The 17,262-nt window shown below is 47.0% G+C and overlaps 1 protein-coding gene across 1 annotated transcript in view; it reads right to left on the bottom strand.

Annotated features, from left to right (window-relative positions):
• Dock2 (dedicator of cytokinesis 2) overlaps positions 1 to 17,262 on the bottom strand; it is a 408,709-nt gene that overhangs the window by 332,910 nt on the left and 58,537 nt on the right. Inside the window, exons 10-17 of the mRNA XM_048436014.3 lie at positions 14,776 to 14,911; positions 13,333 to 13,408; positions 12,466 to 12,542; positions 11,826 to 11,951; positions 10,064 to 10,188; positions 5,461 to 5,559; positions 1,929 to 2,001; positions 1,708 to 1,811 (exon numbers count right to left, since the gene is read on the bottom strand). Of these exons, the coding sequence (XP_048291971.1) occupies positions 1,708 to 1,811; positions 1,929 to 2,001; positions 5,461 to 5,559; positions 10,064 to 10,188; positions 11,826 to 11,951; positions 12,466 to 12,542; positions 13,333 to 13,408; positions 14,776 to 14,911 (816 nt within the window). The remainder of the gene's footprint in view (positions 1 to 1,707; positions 1,812 to 1,928; positions 2,002 to 5,460; positions 5,560 to 10,063; positions 10,189 to 11,825; positions 11,952 to 12,465; positions 12,543 to 13,332; positions 13,409 to 14,775; positions 14,912 to 17,262) is intronic.

Genomic DNA, 17,262 nt, shown 5'->3' with positions numbered 1-17,262 from the left:
CCAGGGCTGATAGATGTATCCTTCTGTCCTGACAGTGGGAAACAATGCAGGGAAGATCCAAGAACACATACATACACACACATACACACACATACACACACACACACACACACACACACACACACACACACCATCTTGTGAACAGCCCAAGTCCCCAGGGGTAAAAATCAGAAGAGTGGGCATAAGTAGGTATACACTTCAGCGCATACCCGGCCCTTTCATCTTGTTGAGCTTACACACACACACACACACACACACACACACACACACACACACACACACACTGTAATAACTGCTTGCTGTGGTTTGATTGTGATGGTTAGCTAACCTGATCGGCTCTTTGACCACTTAGGAGACAAGCGTCTGGGAAGACTTTGAGGGAATTCCCAGACTGAGTTAATTTGTCAGCTGTGATGGTATATATCTTTAATCCCAGTACTTAGGAGACAAGCAGAACTCTGTGAGTTCAAGGTCATCCTGGTCTCCATGTGGAGTTCCAGGTCTACTGGGATTCCATAGTGAGACCCTGTCCCAAATATAATAAAAATAATAAGTAAAGCATCGGGTCAATTGAGGTTGGAAGACCCTACCCTAGGTGTGGGCAGTATCATTCACATGCTGGGGTCTCCAGCCAGCATTGATTATCTCCTGCATGTCACCTGGGGTACAGTGGTCAGCGGCCCGAAGTTTCTGCTTCCAAGGCTGCCCCACCATGATGGATTTTACTCTGGATTTACGAGCCCAGATAAACCTCCCTTTCTTCAGTGTTTTTGCTAGGTATTTTGTCACAGCAGCAAGAGAGGTAACTAATACGACCCCAACATTCACATGCTGGATGCCTGCTGGTCAGCGTGGAGTTGAGAGCCCAGGCACTGTTGGAGATCCTTGGGCCATTGGGGCACTGTCTTTGGAAAGGATTAGGTGACTCTTGTGGGATTATGTTTACTTCTCAAGGAAGGATTGTAAAACCCTGAGCTTGGTGCCACCCGGTCTATTTGGCTTCCTGTTCTGGATGTGGTCTCTTTCTCACACATAAGCTTTTGCCAACAATGTGCCACAACTAAGGCAGCCTTCCCCAGAGCTTAGCAGTGTGGGTGCCATATTCTTCAACCCCCAAACTGCGGGCTAAGAAACCTCTTTGAGCTACAGTGTCATCTGCCGCAGGCATTTTGTTATATAGGAGTCTAAAACACTGCTTAGGAAAAATGAAGCAGAGCAGGATCTTTAACTTCAGTGACAGAGTGCTTGGCCCCTGTGCCATCCTGGGTCCAGTCTCTGGGACCGTCCTCTCCCCTCTTCCAATGAAGAAGAGAAAAAGAAAGAGAGAAAGGAAAAGTAAATTAAGATTTAGGAAGCCATGAAATGAGCAACAAGGTCTGGGCCTTCGATTTTATCACCTAGGTGTAGCATTCCTCAAGGGCTTCTTGTCTGTTTTCTACATGATTCTGACAAGAGTCCCGAGCCCTTTCCTTCATGGAGGCCTTTGCTCATCACTGTCTTGTGTGTAAGCAGTGTCTCATTTCTTCCTCATAAGGATTCCCCAGGAATTCAAAGAAGAGGAAACAGAGGCCCAGAGAAGTTAAGGCTTTGTCCAAGGTCACAGAGCTCATGAGCCCTGGGGGAGCGTGAGTTTGGAGTCCCCGCTGTTGGTGACTAAACCATCCGGCCACCACTCCTCTGCTCTCTGCAAGCCCTGCTCCGCCATACCTTGAGAACTACCAGCTCGTGGTAGCCATCATGCAACGTGGTGCCGTCTTCTCTCATGAGCTTCACATAGGACATGGCGAAGTTCTTTTCTCCTTTATCTTTAGCTACAGACAGCATTGCAAGGACAGAAGAGAAAACAATTGAAAGACCAAGCGACAGCCGGCTACTCTGTCCCCCTCTCTTTATTGGGATCGCAGGCATGTCACCAATGGCATACTCACATTCTAGTGATGACCGGTGACGAAACATGAACCTCAGATGGATCCTCTGCATATCTTCAATGGGCACAGCCACCTCCGCAGGCAGAAAGGGACAGCTCAGGAGGCAATAAGAGGCACAGACCCCCAGCCCCACCCCACTCCCGGTCTCAGCAGCCTGACCATTTAACTTGGAACAGTATGTGCTGATTTACTTCCCATCCATCAAGACTGATGAGCTGTAAATAAATTACATAAGAACTAGCTATAAGGAGAAAATAAAGTATCAGATGTAATCCATTTGGCAAATTGCATCCACAGCCAATGAAAAGAGGCCCATAAATTATAGTGAGGAAAAATGAATCTCCCCAAATTGATATAAAAGTCACATAACTTTAGCATGTGATTTGATGCAGTGCAAGCTGCGGTGTGCACATTTTTTCTGAATATCCCGGGAGCCCTGGAAATTGTGCCTGGACTTAGGGGCTTTGCTTGATGGCTTATGTATATGCAAACTAATAAAAAGTGCTTAATTTTATATATATATATATATATATATATATATACATATGTATATATATATATATCCTGATATGTTTCAAACTATTTAACTATTTAATCAGATAGATAGGTGATAGATAGATAGATAGATAGATAGATAGATAGATAGATAGATAGATATTCTAGTCTCCTCTCCTCTTTGGTTGATACATGTCCTGATGCTTTTGCTTTCAAAGCCACTACATGAGGACAATCACCCACAGGTTACTTCAGCATCATCCTCCAACGCAACCACCTCCAGTCCACTGACACCTTTAACTGAAGTGCTTTCAGCCTGACTCTTGAGCACCCTGTTTCCTAAGCCTCAGGAGGCAATTCAGGACAACACAGACACACTAGGCTCTCTGCAAGAACCACACTTGGATTCAAGAGTATGGTAGGCTTGGATTGTGTGGGTGACTATTGGAAGACAAACAGAGATGTGTGCTGTGAGACTTTCGGTTTCAAAAAATAAAATTTGAGGCAGAGGAGGTCCACCATTATGTATGTGTTTCAGACTGAGGACATAGAGTCTCTTGTCCTCTCCTTGAATACTGGAAAAGGTTACCTAGAGCTGCAGTCATGCAAGGTACTAGCCAAACCCAACAAACTCATGCTCGACACAGATGATGGTAATGGTTATGTGGCAATGGTTGACACAGAAGGAATATAACCAGGGTGCAAGGACAAAACATACCTGGTCCTTTTTCAGAGAGAGTGTGCAAAGAGCCCTACTGCGGGAAATAGGGACATAAGTGACAACGTAAGAGCCATGGTGTGAACAGCCATGGCCAAATTAAAATTTTGCGTCAGTAGTTGGAGCACAGTCTGAAGACAGAACCTACCAATGTCTAGCAAAGATATTTGAAGTTTTAATCATGCTTTACTGTTCAGTGAGTCTTTTCCTAAGTCTTGTTCCAATGGAGATGGTTCTCTCTGCTTACTATAATGGTCTGGCAATTTGTACAAATGGCCACTTCTATCTGAAGTGCTGTTCACAAAAGTCATCCTGATAGACTCATGGTGGCTTGAGAGCTTTATCACTCTTCCCTGCTGAATAAAACAGGACAGGTTGCTGGTCTCAGCACCATTCACAAGAAGTCTATGGGGCAATGCCTCTTTGGTTAAGTGATCAAGAGAACGGGTGACTTGCTTAACGGGCCACCATGGACTTGCTACCAGACACATGCTAAGTTACTGTTTCAGAGCCTGCAGAGTTGCCTCAGAGGTCCCCACACTCTCATGAATGGTGACTTCTGTAACTCAGAGCTAAATAAAGTTCATTCCATCTTTCCATACCCCTCCAGTAAGTATGACCAGTTGGTTCCAAAACTGAGTAAGGCATCCCATAAAGGAGAACATATATATTCTTACATATTGCAAAAAGTATGTATGCCAAAGCTCATACTTACCCAGATTAGAATGAAGACTTGCTAAGGTATGTTCAATAGAATACTATACCTAAGGTATGGTTCTATAGGGAAAAGGAGAGCCAGCCCACTGGACAGTGAGACTTGGGTATGTACTATTCTCTTCCCTTTGCAATGCTACAGCAATCCACATCAAAAGCTGGAATGAAGAAGCCACCTTCTGAAGCCTAAGCCTGACTCCTGTTTCTTAGTATCCCTCATATTTATTTAATCAGGGAGTACCTTTTTAATGAAATGTCACTTAGTAGCTTCAGAATGTTGGGGAACTGGGAGACTTATCTGAGAGAGACTTTGAAGAGCACACTGCTATACTTTTGAAATCACGACATCCTTGCTCTCCTTCTCCACCACTAAATCAATATCCTTGTATTGTCAGCTCAACTTCACCCTTCAGTCACCGCAGAAGAAGGACTCCCAATTGATGAATTCTCCCGACCAGAGTGGCCTGTGGCCATGTCTGTGAGAGATTGTCTTGATTGATGAAAGATGTAGGAGAGCCCATCCCACTGTGAGCACTACCATCCCTAGGCAGGTGGTCCTTGGCTCTATAAGAAAGCTAGCAGAACACAATGCAGTGAGCCAGCCAGTAATTAGCATTCTCCCATGGCTCCTGCTTCCAGAGTCTAGCTTGGTTTGCAGCCCTTACTTCATCACTGATAGCTTGTGATCTGGAAGGGTAGTGAAGCAAAGCCCACCCTCCTCTAGCTGCCTTTGTCCTGGCATTTATCATAGCAACAGAAAACCAACTAGAACAATGGAGCAGGCATGAAGGTGCCTGGAACGCTGAGTTCAACTGTCATGTGATGGGGAGTTGACCCTTGAAGAAATGCCATGTCTAGTTTGGATTCCATAAAACCGCCTCTCATCATCTAAGGCAGTCGAGAATAAGTAGTGTTGACTGGATGCATACTCCCTTACGGAGCTTTCTATGTGCGTTAAATCATTTCGTCTGCACAGTTATGTCACTTCCCAGCACTCGGGAGGCAGAAACAGGCAGATCACTGTGAGTTCAAGGTCAGCCTGGTCTGCAGAGCAAGTTCCAGGACAGGCACAGCAACAGCTACAGAAAAACCCTGTCTCAAAAAAAACAAAACAAAACTAACAAACAAAAACAAAAACCACAAAACAGCAACAAAAACCTCAAAAAAATATAAAAAACAAAATGGTGCATTGAGTGCTTGATTGACATCTGTTGAAGGGATGATAGAGCTGGAGTACGAACTCTGGGCCTCTAAGGATCTTGTTCTACTTGCAAGACTTAACTCCTAAAGGGGAGACAGAATGCTAATGGCCCCAGTCCAACCCCTAATATCTCTGCTAGCAGAGAAGAGCATGAACCCTGAGTGCTACCTGCTCGGGCTACAACCCTAACTTGAACACACAGTGACAGTTGGATTGTGGGTAAGACGATAATTTGTTCTGTACCAGGCTCCTCGTCTGTAAAATGAGGAAAATAACATACAAACTCACAGGGCGGTGGTAAGCAATAAGTGAATCACTTCAATAACACACTTAACACTGTGCCCGACTTGCTGAGAAACTAAGTACACACTTACTGCCATTGCTACTGTTAAGGTCATTGTTACCTTGACTGTTTCCATCCAACGTGGCTGTTTGACTTGATAGTACACCACTGAGTGATACTCGTTCATGGGCTTGTCCCCAGCTCCCACACAAATTGCATTCTGACCAAGACAAAAATGGAGAGGAAAAAAAAAAAAACTGTAGCGTTGCCATTATCTAAGCTTGGGCAGTTTTGGCACCAAGGCCAAGGCAAATCTTGGGATCATACAACAGCCTCGCCTTTGCTAACCCTTCTGCCAGGCTTCTATCCTGACAGCCCTTCTGCATTACGGATTTCTACACTGTCGTCCCCAGCCTGGAAGTGACAGCTGCTTAACTACAGAAATTCTATTACTTCTCTTCTGAAATGCACTTGGAGCCCCGCCAGGCACGGGCATGGCAGCTCTGTTGTAAACGGTAACCATAACTATCCTTGGAGTCACTGCATGCTGCCGATTTTGCTAAACCTATCTCTTGCCCAAGATGTCCATAACATTTTCACATGGTAATCCCCTTCTGATAGATTCCCAAAGCTAATACACCACAGTAGGTGGGTTCTTACTGGGCAGTGGGAGATGGTAGCAGCTTCAGAGAGACACTGGTCTGGAGAACAAGTCTGGGGTGAGAGGCTGAGGGAGGGTGATTCAGAGAATCACAGAGGAACGTTCTCTGGGGCCACACCTAGGCTAAGCTCCAGAGGAATGGACCTGAGGTGAAACGTGAGGGGAAGAGCTCAGGCAAGTTCACCAGTCATTTTGACAACGGGACAGGACAGCAGATGGATAGACAGACAGACAAACAGACAGATTACAGGAAGGACTTTTATATGCGGCCGAGGAATTGGGAATGTTTTTTTGAAGGTGAAGACAGTCAAGCATCCTAAGCTGGCTTTGCGTGGAAATGGGGGAGAGCATCCTGGGTAGAGGGAACACAGACCATGCTTGTTGGCAGACGATATCTGTTCTTTGCTTCTGGAAGCAGTAAGCAGAAACGTGCTTCTCAAAGGTTTCCACCCCCTAGGGAGGATCCTGTATCTAACACCATGTCGAGTCCTTACTACATGCCACCCAACCCAATTCAAACCTCACTCTGATGATCTCTTCTGTTAGAACCACTCCACAGCTGGGTAGACTGAGGCTCTGAGCGGCAGAGTTGGAACAACATCTCAGATCCACTAGCCCCTTGTGTAGTGCCCCTTCTTTAACAGCTGGCCTGCCTTCTGGCCTAGAAAGATTTATACCGGTGACATTTATGGGCTCACCGTTTCTGTAGCCTCAGTGACTCTCATGCAGCCTCTAAAGTCTGAAAACATATCTATTTCTCTGGTGAAATAGAAACTGCTTCTCAGAAGACAACGGGATATCACAAAACTAACTTGATGGTGAGTTTTTACGTCCTAATGCCAGAGAAAAAGGTCTCGCTGCTATTCTCAGGATGGTGAGCATGTCCTCATCACACGCTCCATACTTCAGAGACCGAAATGGATATTTCAAATGTCAAGGGAGCACCTGAGGGAGGACTCACAAAGTCCACCCCTGGCTAAAGAGCTTTTGCCAAGTGACAGCTACTGGGTGAGGGCATTTCTTCAAGGACGCTGCCCCAGGTAGGCTGCCTGGGCATAGGTGGATAGCCCTGCTGCATCAAACCAAATTTTACGCCGTGGTTAAAAACATTAGGCGTGCATGGAGCTTGGAGAATGATGTGACAAAGAACATCTAGGAGGAGTTGATGGGAGACAGATGAGGTAGATCTAATCAGACCACATTGTATTCGTGTGTGAAAATCTCAATGAATGGTTTTTTAAAAATTTTTTTAAAGAAAGAAAACACTCTGACTAGGCCCTGAGTCCCTTTTTAGGAATGACACACAAGTGTATATGTCTCAGGAAGGTTTTATTCTTCCTGTTGTCCGTTCCCATGACCCTCGACTAATGACAAGGGCCCCCAGCTAGTGTCAACAACGTCAGTTGAAAACCTGAGTGGGCATCAGGAAGCCTGGAGGCTTTGGTGCAGACTTGACCTTGGAAGGAGCTGTCACATCCGGAGAATCCAGGGCCCTGACACGTGCTCAGATTACTTCACAGGAATCATGTGAGAAAGAAACGTGCTATCCGATGACAAGGCCGCACCACGGGAAAGTGCCAATTAACACCCGCAGGTGAAACCGGGACCGGTTGCTCACCGTGCCTTCCTATTAATAATGACCAAAGTCATGGGCACCTGTTATGGAGATTACCTCATCGGATATTCACGGGAGTAAGGTGCCACCACTGGCCCCATTCGGGGCTGACTCTAGACTCTTGGATGCAGGATCAGTCCAAGGTCCTTTTGCTAATGTCGTATGTTCCGGGCTCTGAGCTTGGCTGCCTGGTTTCACAGTCACAGTCTTCACGGCATTGTCACGTTGTCCCTTGCCTCTACTGGCTTGGCCTGGCAGCGTCTCTGGGAACTAACTATCTTCAGGCTGATTTACCTATTCGACCCCCTCAGCTCCCTCCTAAAGCGTCCCTCACCCACGATCAGCCATCTCTGCATACCGCTCTAGTGTTACCTGAAGTCGAGAGAGACCTTTTACTGTGCCTGCTCTCAGGTTTATCTCGCGGCCCCCACAGGAAGAGATCATACCTCCTGTTTCCAAGGATAAAAGAACCTATCTAAGATCGCAGGGATAACAGGCAGCTGAACCTGGATTGATGACCCTAGAACCCACCAGCCCATTAGCTTTTCGGCTATACTCCCACCTAAGTAAGGTCCTTGAGACCCCAGATGGGGGGCTGGGATATGCCTCACACACTGCCTACTGGGTCTGTTCTGCCAAAGATGGCTGAAGAGAAATAACCGTCTTCAGAGGGGCCATTTCCACAGGAACCCACCAACACAGCTCAGGGGCATTTGAATGTGCTGCATGACATTTCATTAGGCAGTAATGTTCATGTCTGCAAATAGGGAAAGAAAAGCCTCCCACAGGTTCCCCCAGCAATTTTCAATAGGCAGTCAACTGGACTCCCCATAACTACACCACTATAGGAAACTGAACTCCCCCATCAGCGTGCACGTGGTTACCCTTCCTCTTCAGACCCCGGATTGCCACATACACGCTTGTCTGCAGTAAGTGTGTCTGTCATGCCACAGTCTGTCTTAAAGACTGGCAAGGGTACACAGAAGAGTAGATCAGACACATGGCAAGATGTTGGTTTACCTGTGAACTGTGTCTTCTCATTTGTCCTTTGCCAATAGGGAAGGCAAGGAATATCAATATCTTAGCAATGAGGCGGAGGTTTAAAATCTCTCTGGACGGGTAACTGGGCAAAAAGAACGTTTAAAGCAAGGATCTATACGTTCACAAAATGCAAATTTTCCTTTCAGATAAGATCCTCCTGTCTCCCTTTGTGTTCTTTTAAGCTGTGTGTCTCGCTTGTTTTATTTTTCAGACAAGTGTTAGCATCCAACAAAGGAGGGATGAGGCAGATGCTAGGGTTCTTCTCAAGCAGATATTAATTAACTGTGGTGGTTTCAAGAACAAAAGGGCAGTTGCAAAACATTCTTTACATTGAAAACTGATACTGAGTCTCCCCAGGGCTTTGTTGAAACAGCTAGAAGCCTCAAATTGAGGTTGGAAACAACTTGGAGAACCTTCTTAACACATAGGCACTATAGACTAGGGTAAATCCCCATCCCTGCCACTGTAAACTGCAGGACCTAAGGCCTGTTTTTCTCCACGGGAGTTTCTGTTCTCCCTTTGTAAACTTGGGGTGATAATGGGCTTCGTGTCACTACCCAGCCTGATACAGGGACTATCCTTCTCAGGGTGTTAGTCATGTTTAGGCAGAAGGTGCCAGTACAGGCCTGAGCTCCAGGCCCTAGGGCTAGGACTCCCTGTTACTTTGCCATCTGATTCCCTATTAGGTGGCCTAGGAGGGATGCTTGCCCACGCTGTAACTTCTGCAGAGAGCTGATTTCATTTTCAGCTACGCGTTCGGAGAGGAAGCATTCAGAAGCAAAACCCTCCCACACACTGGACACAACTGCTGACAACCTTAAAGAAAACATAAGGAAACAGACATAAACACACATGACAAAGATTGCGCAGGACATATGCTGTGTAAATATAGCCGTGTGCTTTGCCTTCTCAAATGCATGCTGCTAACCCTCTGGAGACCAATTTGCGAGTAAGACTTTCCACCCCAATTTCTGGCTGAGAGCTGGGGAGTTGGATTAAGTGCTGAGAATGTCTGCTTTGAAGACATTCTGAACCTCCACGCCAGCCCAGGGCTCTGTATTGATCTTAACCATAGATTTTGCCTGAATAGACTAGTTTGAGTTTCAGTGAAAACATTTTAACTGCAAAAAAAACCCTATAAACAAGTGCTAAAGCACACACACACACACACACACACACACACACACACACACACAGACAAAGATGTTGAAGTATACATGGACGAACACTTAGATGAAAGACCAACATGAGGTCTTATTAGACCTTAGGGCACTAAACAAGCTACAAGGTGCAGGTTGATCATGTGCCCCATCATCTTCCCTAAAGCCCTGATCCTTCAGAGAGCAGATGTTTACGATCGGTCCCCTAGATCGGGGTCCTGTCACTCAGAGCGCCGGTGTCCCTTACAGGTAGTACTTTGCCGTCTTCTGTGCACACACACATAATCACTTCCACGTTCCGCTGTGTGGTCTTGTTGTACTTGTCAAAGTCACCTTGTAAGAGCGTGATGTAGATGTCATTCCTGACATCCCCTGAGGATGGAGGGAGAAGACAGCAGTTAGAGTCAGACACAGAGGCTGAGTGGAGGAGGAGGAGGAAGGACCATTCAGAAAATTAAAATCAGGGCAGTTGAGAAAGGGCATTTTGGAACCTGACAGGAGGGACGGAAAGCTAGGCAGCAAGGGTAGGAGCGCTAGAAAAAATCGGCAGCAGAAAGCAAGGGAGGGTGGTCAAGACTGGCCATGTTGTCTCTGTTAAAAATCATTTAATTTCCGTCCTCTAGTGACACCTTCTGGGAAGCGAAGGAAAGCACCAAGCAAAGTGATCTCGGCCCACAGAGTGCTGTATATTCATAGGCCTTTTCATTGCACAAAAGTAGGGTTCAGGGATTTCTCATGTATGCAGAACCTAAGGGCGGAGGGCAAGTGGCATAGGGTTTCCAGGAAGGAAGTGCAAAGAAGAAACTGAGAGAGATTTCAGTTATGTACAACAGTTATGAGTAAATCACAGGACAGGCCCCACCCTGGGCCACCATTCAACTACAGGAGAACAAAGGGGAACTACAAGAGAACAAAATCAGAGGGGGTGATGCAAGTCGAAGTCTAAGAATGAGGCTGAAGTCCAGACGGTCACATCAAAAGAGTGCCAATGCAGGATCTCCCTTTTGAAATAAATTAATTTGAAATATTAATAGTACTGGTTAGAGCTGCACCACCGAAAGACTTGAGGGGACTCTTAACCACTGGCCACCCTCTATGCTATTTAAACATGTTACTACACGCATGAGTCCTTCAGATAATAAGACGTACTATAAAAATTCAAGAGAGTGACAATACCCCATCGCCAGACAGAATGGCATCGCTCTATGTGGAGTGAAATAAAGACGCCATCCATGCTGAGCTGCTGAATGGCAAAGCAAGTCGCATAGCTCCATAAAACGCCTATTAAATAAAGCGTGTGTCGGTAAAGTATGAGTGGGAGAGAGTGTATGTCTGTCTATTTCCATGTCTGTGCTTACTTGGAGCACGCAGAGAAGTTTCTGTGGATGAAAAAGTTGTCATAGGGAAGGAGAAGCAATATTATGAGCAAAGGAACCAAGACCATGGTGGGGAAGCCCACAGAAACAGCTGACCTGAGCTAGTGGGAGCACACTGACTCTTGACTGACAGCTGGGGAACCTACATAAGACCCAACTAGGCCCTCTGAACGCAGGTGACAGTTGTGTGGCTTGGACAGTTTGTGGGGTCACTAGCAGTGGAACCAGTATTTATCCCTAGTGCATGAACTAGCTCTTTGGAGCCCATTCCTTATGAAGGGATACCTTGTTCAGTCTAGATTGGGGGGGGGGGGCGGGTCTTGATCTTGTCTCAAGAGATGTGACAGACTTTGTTGACTTTCCATGGGAGGCCTCACCTTCTCTGAGGAGAGGATGGGGAGGTGGGATGGGAAGAAAGTGTGGGGAGTGGGAAAAGGGAGGGAGGAAGAGGGAACTGGGATTAGTATATAAAATTAGATTGCTTTAAAAGTAAAAATAAAAGTTGCTTTTGTTCAGGCAGAGAAATAAAGAAAAAGAGGTTGACTCTCAAGAAGACAATGAAGGACACAAGCTGACCCCTCACCCCTGCTGCTGCCCCTGCCCCCGAGGCAGCTCACTGCAGCTGTGTCCCACCTGGCATGATGATCTCTGGGAAGCCCAGCTTCCGGGCCACCACAGTGGTCCTGTCCACTAAGTGCGGATAGTCTTTGCGGATCTGAACGATGTCTCCCACCAGCATCTTCATGGTCACCCACAGGCCTAGAAGGGAACCCTCACCGTGAACACCCATCTCTAAAGCAATCTCCCGGCCCTCTCCCCACCCCTCCCCTCTCCCCACCCCTCCCCCATGCCTCCTGCCGGAGACCACTAAGATAACAGATATATTCACATATGCAGCAACCCAGCCCCAGGGGGTGTACGATTAGCACGGTTGTTTGTGGCGGTGTCAACTTCTGATAATGACCCCCAGGTAATTATGAGTCCAGGTCTTCTTAAAGCAGATAGGATACCAGCCATCTGTCTCAAGGATTTGGGGAAAGATGAGATCAAATGTGTAACTTCTAAGTGCCTGACACGAAGGAGCCAGCGGCTCCTTTCTTCGTTAGGCGTGAAGGAAATGCCCATCCTATGCTGCAGCGGGCGGTCTGTATCCCTACGGACCCCACGCTCTTAGGTTTCCCACCATGCTGTCTGGGTCCATTTACTGATGTATCAGAGGCTCCTGGGCTGCAGTAAACACAGCACACCTGGACACTGAATGGTAACTGCATACCTTGTCCTCCGCTGTCTCCCTTGGAGGCTGTGACTTTGCCCAGAAGGCTATGAAGGAAATCATTCTCAGCCGAGACCCTAGAAAGGGGAAAAGAGCACAAACGGTCACGTGGTGCCCCCATGAGGTTTCCATCTCGTGTCCCGCATTGCCGCAGGGAGCAAGCACCCCAGCACGACTTAGGTGCAAAGTCAGCCTGCCTGTGTCAGCTCAGAGAACACAATGCCCTCCTCTCAAACAGCATGGCTCTGAAATCTGAGGAAAACCAATGAATGCCGCAGGTAGTAGGCATTTATGCGTCAAAAAAGATCCCCAAATCTTCCTCTGGAAGGTGACAAGAAAACTTCAGCTGCTTCTAGAAGACCCAATCATTCACCTTGACTAGGGTCACTGGCACGGTTTCCTGGAGATCTTTGGGGGTGCTTCATCTTGACATTGCTCTCAATGTAGAGTCATTTTGAAGCAAGTCAAAGATAATGACCTTCCTTGCTGCCCCTGCTTCTCCTGTCACAGATATACATGTGGCTCCCATGAAGGCGCTCCCAACGGGCTGCTCCTTCACAGCTCCGTGGCCCCTGGTACACTCATAATTAAGGTCTTAAGCTTTGGTTGATTATCTACTTAATTGCCCATGTGAAGTCTAAGCTCCAGAAAAGCAGGGCACGTTGACCTGTCCACCACTTCACCCCCAAGCCTGGCTGGCACTCTTCCCCAGGGCTGCGGTAAAGTCCCTGGTTCAGTTGCAAGTCAGGATGCTCTCTCTTGGGAGACCCTGCCCACGTACCCCCTTACTAAGGGTCAGGAACCAGTTCACCCGGGGCTGCAGAGAGACTCGGGTGGGCAGCTTGGAGAGACACACGAATGACTTACGGGTGAAAGGGAATAAAATGTTGCTTTTCCTCATCACTCTCTGCTTTGCCCTTGATGATGTCAGTGATGTCCATAACTAGAAAGACAAAGGAAATGCGCGAATAGTTAAGTCAAACAGAGGTGGTGAGAGGGGTGGATTATACGGCAGGAGAGAAGGGGAGGAACATTGGAGGGAGGGTCCCAGGGTGTAATAGAGGGCAAAGGAGATGGTTAGACGGGTGGCAACAACAAAGTCGGGTAGCAAGGTTCTTGTTGGATGTGTATACCGAGTCTCGTCTGTACCCACACAACCCATGGGCAGGGACTCTCTGTAGGATCTGAGCATCCAAGGAAACACCCTCTTTTCATTACCATGTGCTTAGCATGTACACAGAATTGTTGGACCCTTGAACCTTGCCAACTGACTTCATAGCCAATATGTAAGTGTACCAGGGATGACTGGAAAGCCAGGGGGCATGTGATGGCAGGCGAAAGAGTCTCTCAAGGTGACAAATTGGAAAAGGTTCGTGATTTAAAACTTATATTTTATTTTTAAATATTTGTCTTAGCATTTATCCATATGGATACATCGGTGTGTTAATGGACATGTGTGTAGGAGTGTGTGCAGGGGTCTGAAGGCACCAGCTACCCTGGAGCTGGAGTTGTAGACGATTGTGAGCTATCGGATGTGACAGCTGGGAACTGAGCTCTGGTTCTCCGGTAGAGTAGCAAGCACTCTTAACCACTGAGCCATCTCTCCAGCCCCCCAAATTTATCTTTTAATAATAAGAAAAATACTGGCATATCCAATCGCCATGTCACAGGTACTTCAACTGTCTTTTGAGAAAAAATATACTTTAGTGGAATAAAGTGGGTTTATTAAAAAAGGAAATATATTAAGTAAATATTAGCGCCTTCCACTAATAGCCAAATAGCACATAAACCACAAAAGTAGGGCAGGAATGATGAAGCTTTGGGCGTGCTCACAGCGAGTGCCAGGGGAAAGGCGGAGCTGTGTGCTCCGGCAGCCCACAAGGACCCCGCAGTGCCCTCCTTCTCCGAATGTCCGTTCTCATCTGGAATTCAGACGGATGGTATGACTCACTCTGTGTAACTGCATTTCCTATCCTGGATATGTTTTTTTTCCAAAGTGATTTGCTCCCCATAATTAGATCCAGACCGTATTGGTCGTCCTTTTTCACAAGCGCTCGGGAGCTGAGGCGCCAACTGCTCAGACTGTGCCGCGCTCCCGGGTGCCCTGGGCCAGACCTTAGGACCGCATTATTCGCCGAGCCTATCATAAATCTGGACTCAGTCACCAGTGACTTCAGTTAGCCGCCACAAATGTAGTTACTAAAGGCTGCTCGGCCCAGGTTTTGCAGGGGTGGAAGGGTAGAAATAATCTTTACAATTCAGCCACATAGAAACGTGTGCTCGAATTTAAGTGTAGACATCAGTCATCACCTGCCACCCCAAAGGGCCTCCTCAGCCCCTGGGTGCACTTCTTGATATTAGTATCCTTCAGATCCATCTTCCCAATTCGGACTATTTGGCAAATCAAGTAAATCTTATCCCTGTTGAGGTCTTTGTTTCCAAGATCCTATAAGAACAGAAGAGAAAGCAGTTTCAATTGTATGTTTAATCAAAACAAGTAAAATAGGAGCAAAGCAATGGCCATTTCTAAGGAGTGTGGTTAGCATGGTAGTGTCACCATCGGTCGTAGGAAAGGTGGAAACTGAGGTCACCACACCCTTCGAACAGATAGGGAAGGCAGGGCCCAGCTGAGATCCTGAGTGGCAGGACTCTAGAGATGCCATTCTGCACCATCTCGTCTGATCCCTGACAGTGTTATCAAGCACCTCTAAGATGATGCTATTTTTGCATCCCACCTTCCCCTGTAAGAACACTTCCTCTGGATCATGACCTTGGTCCTTGTCATGACTTTGATCCTTGGAGACTCTGAGAGGGAGATTAGTAACTGAAGCAGCATCGCAGAGGCATGCCCTGAGCGGCTCAGCATCCTACTGCAGTGTATTTAGGTGCCCCATCTTCATCAGGCTCCCTGCCAGCCAGGAAGAGCTGGGGCAGAAACAGCAAGACACGCTAATAGGTCAGCTTAGAAAGTCAACCCTGGGCCCACCCTTGCTGGGGAGCAGCTTCCCCTCTGAGTTAATTCTCTTGTGAGCATATGCACCGGGGAAAAGCTGCCAACTCAGCCAGGAACAGGCAGAGCAGCCAGCCCCAGCCTCTCACTGTGAGTGGTGTGAGAAGAAGGAGATGCAGAGGGGAGTGTCTCTGAGTATAACACAAGCCCCGGATATGGCCCACATCTCCCTCCAAGGAACTGGGTTAGTTAAATTTCATGTGCCTATTTGGCTAAGCTACAATGTACAAACACTAGTCTCAACGTCGCTATGAAGGTATGAACCTCCTCAGTTGACTTTAGTGAATGGGGTTCTCTTCCATAACATCTGTGGGCCGTGTTTAAGGCCTTCATAGCAAAATCCGAGTTTTCCTACAGAAGGAGGAATTCTGCTCAAAACTTTTTACTCTGTAAGGTCGGAGTTTCTAGCTGTCTTGCTTCCCTGTAGAGGCAAGCACCTATATTTTAGACTGTTCCTGAAAGCCCTGAGTCACGAAGGGCACTCCTTTCACCGTCTGGCAGAGAGGAGGATGGCTTCTCCATCATCGGGATCCCCCTGACAGGCAGGGAGAAGGAGAAGTGCAATAGCAACCTGAGAAAGCCTGCTGTGTCGCCCCCTGCCTGACCCTGAAGGACCTGCAGGACTCCTCCAACCGCCCCATTCTAGAACCTTTTGGGAATTCATCTTTGGAAGCCATGCTGATTTTTTTTTTTAATTTCTCATCCCCCAACAACTTCAATAGCTCCCTGTTTCCTTCTGCATTAGTGCTCATCTTTCCAAGCTGACATGAAAGGGCTAGACATAATACACCCAGCTGTCCTCGCCAGCTGATTCTTCACTAGTCTCTCTATTTTTATCCACATAGATTGCTTTATTGCTCTGGAGATGTACAATTCTCTCTCTCTCTCTCTCTCTCTCTCTCTCTCTCTCTCTCTCTTTCTCTCTCTCTTTCTTTCTCTCTCCCTCTTCCTCTCTCTTCCTCTCTCTCTCCCCCCCCCTCTCTTCCTCTCTCTCTCTCTCTCTCTCTCTCTCTCTCTTTCTCTCTCTCTGGATCTTTCTTTCTAAGCACACCTCTACCCAAATGCCTGCCTCTTATTCCTCTGTATAATCAGGTTCTCTCCATGATTAACATCTCTGTCCTCAGTCATTTATAATGAACCCCTTTCTTAATTACTTGTCCCCCATGTCAAGATTTTTTATCTATTTTTTAAATATTTTGACTTGTGTCTTTGTGAACCATTCAGGAGCCAGAGAGACTTTGACACTGGAAAGGCTTCTGCCAACATGCACCTGTGCTGAAGTCCTGACTCCAGCACCTCAGAGCCTGACCGCCTTCAGAAAGCAGCCTTTGCAGAGAAAATGTGGTTAAGGCAAGGTCGTCAGAGTCGGTTAATCCAATACGATGTGTTTTCACAAGCCGAGACTAGGAGACACACATGCCCACACATGCATGCACTCACACAAGTTCACATGCACACATGGCCATGCCAAAGGAAGAAGGGTGTTGTCTGTAAACCGAAGATTGCTCTCAGACAAAGCAACCCTGCCCACACATTATCGCCAGATGTCTAGTCTCCAGAACGCAGAGAAAACAATGTCTGTTAGCCCAGCCAATCTATGAAGTTTCATTACAGCAGCGCTGGCAGACTAATACACTAGATACACTCAGAACCAAGGTCCTGAGACACCATCTCTCCCCACACCCTAAGAAGAGATGTCACTTGTCCTCAAAGAAAAATACAATTCTTTAAGAACTTTTTGGGAGGATCCTTGGCCCTAGAGAATGTCAACACTCCATACACCACAG

This window comes from Myodes glareolus, chromosome 9 (genome assembly GCF_982192425.1).
Source record: "Myodes glareolus chromosome 9, mMyoGla1.1, whole genome shotgun sequence".
In the NCBI taxonomy this organism is placed as follows: Eukaryota; Metazoa; Chordata; class Mammalia; order Rodentia; family Cricetidae; genus Myodes; species Myodes glareolus.
The sequence above is the reverse complement of the archived record's forward strand: the minus strand, read 5'-3'. Positions and strand labels throughout refer to the sequence as shown.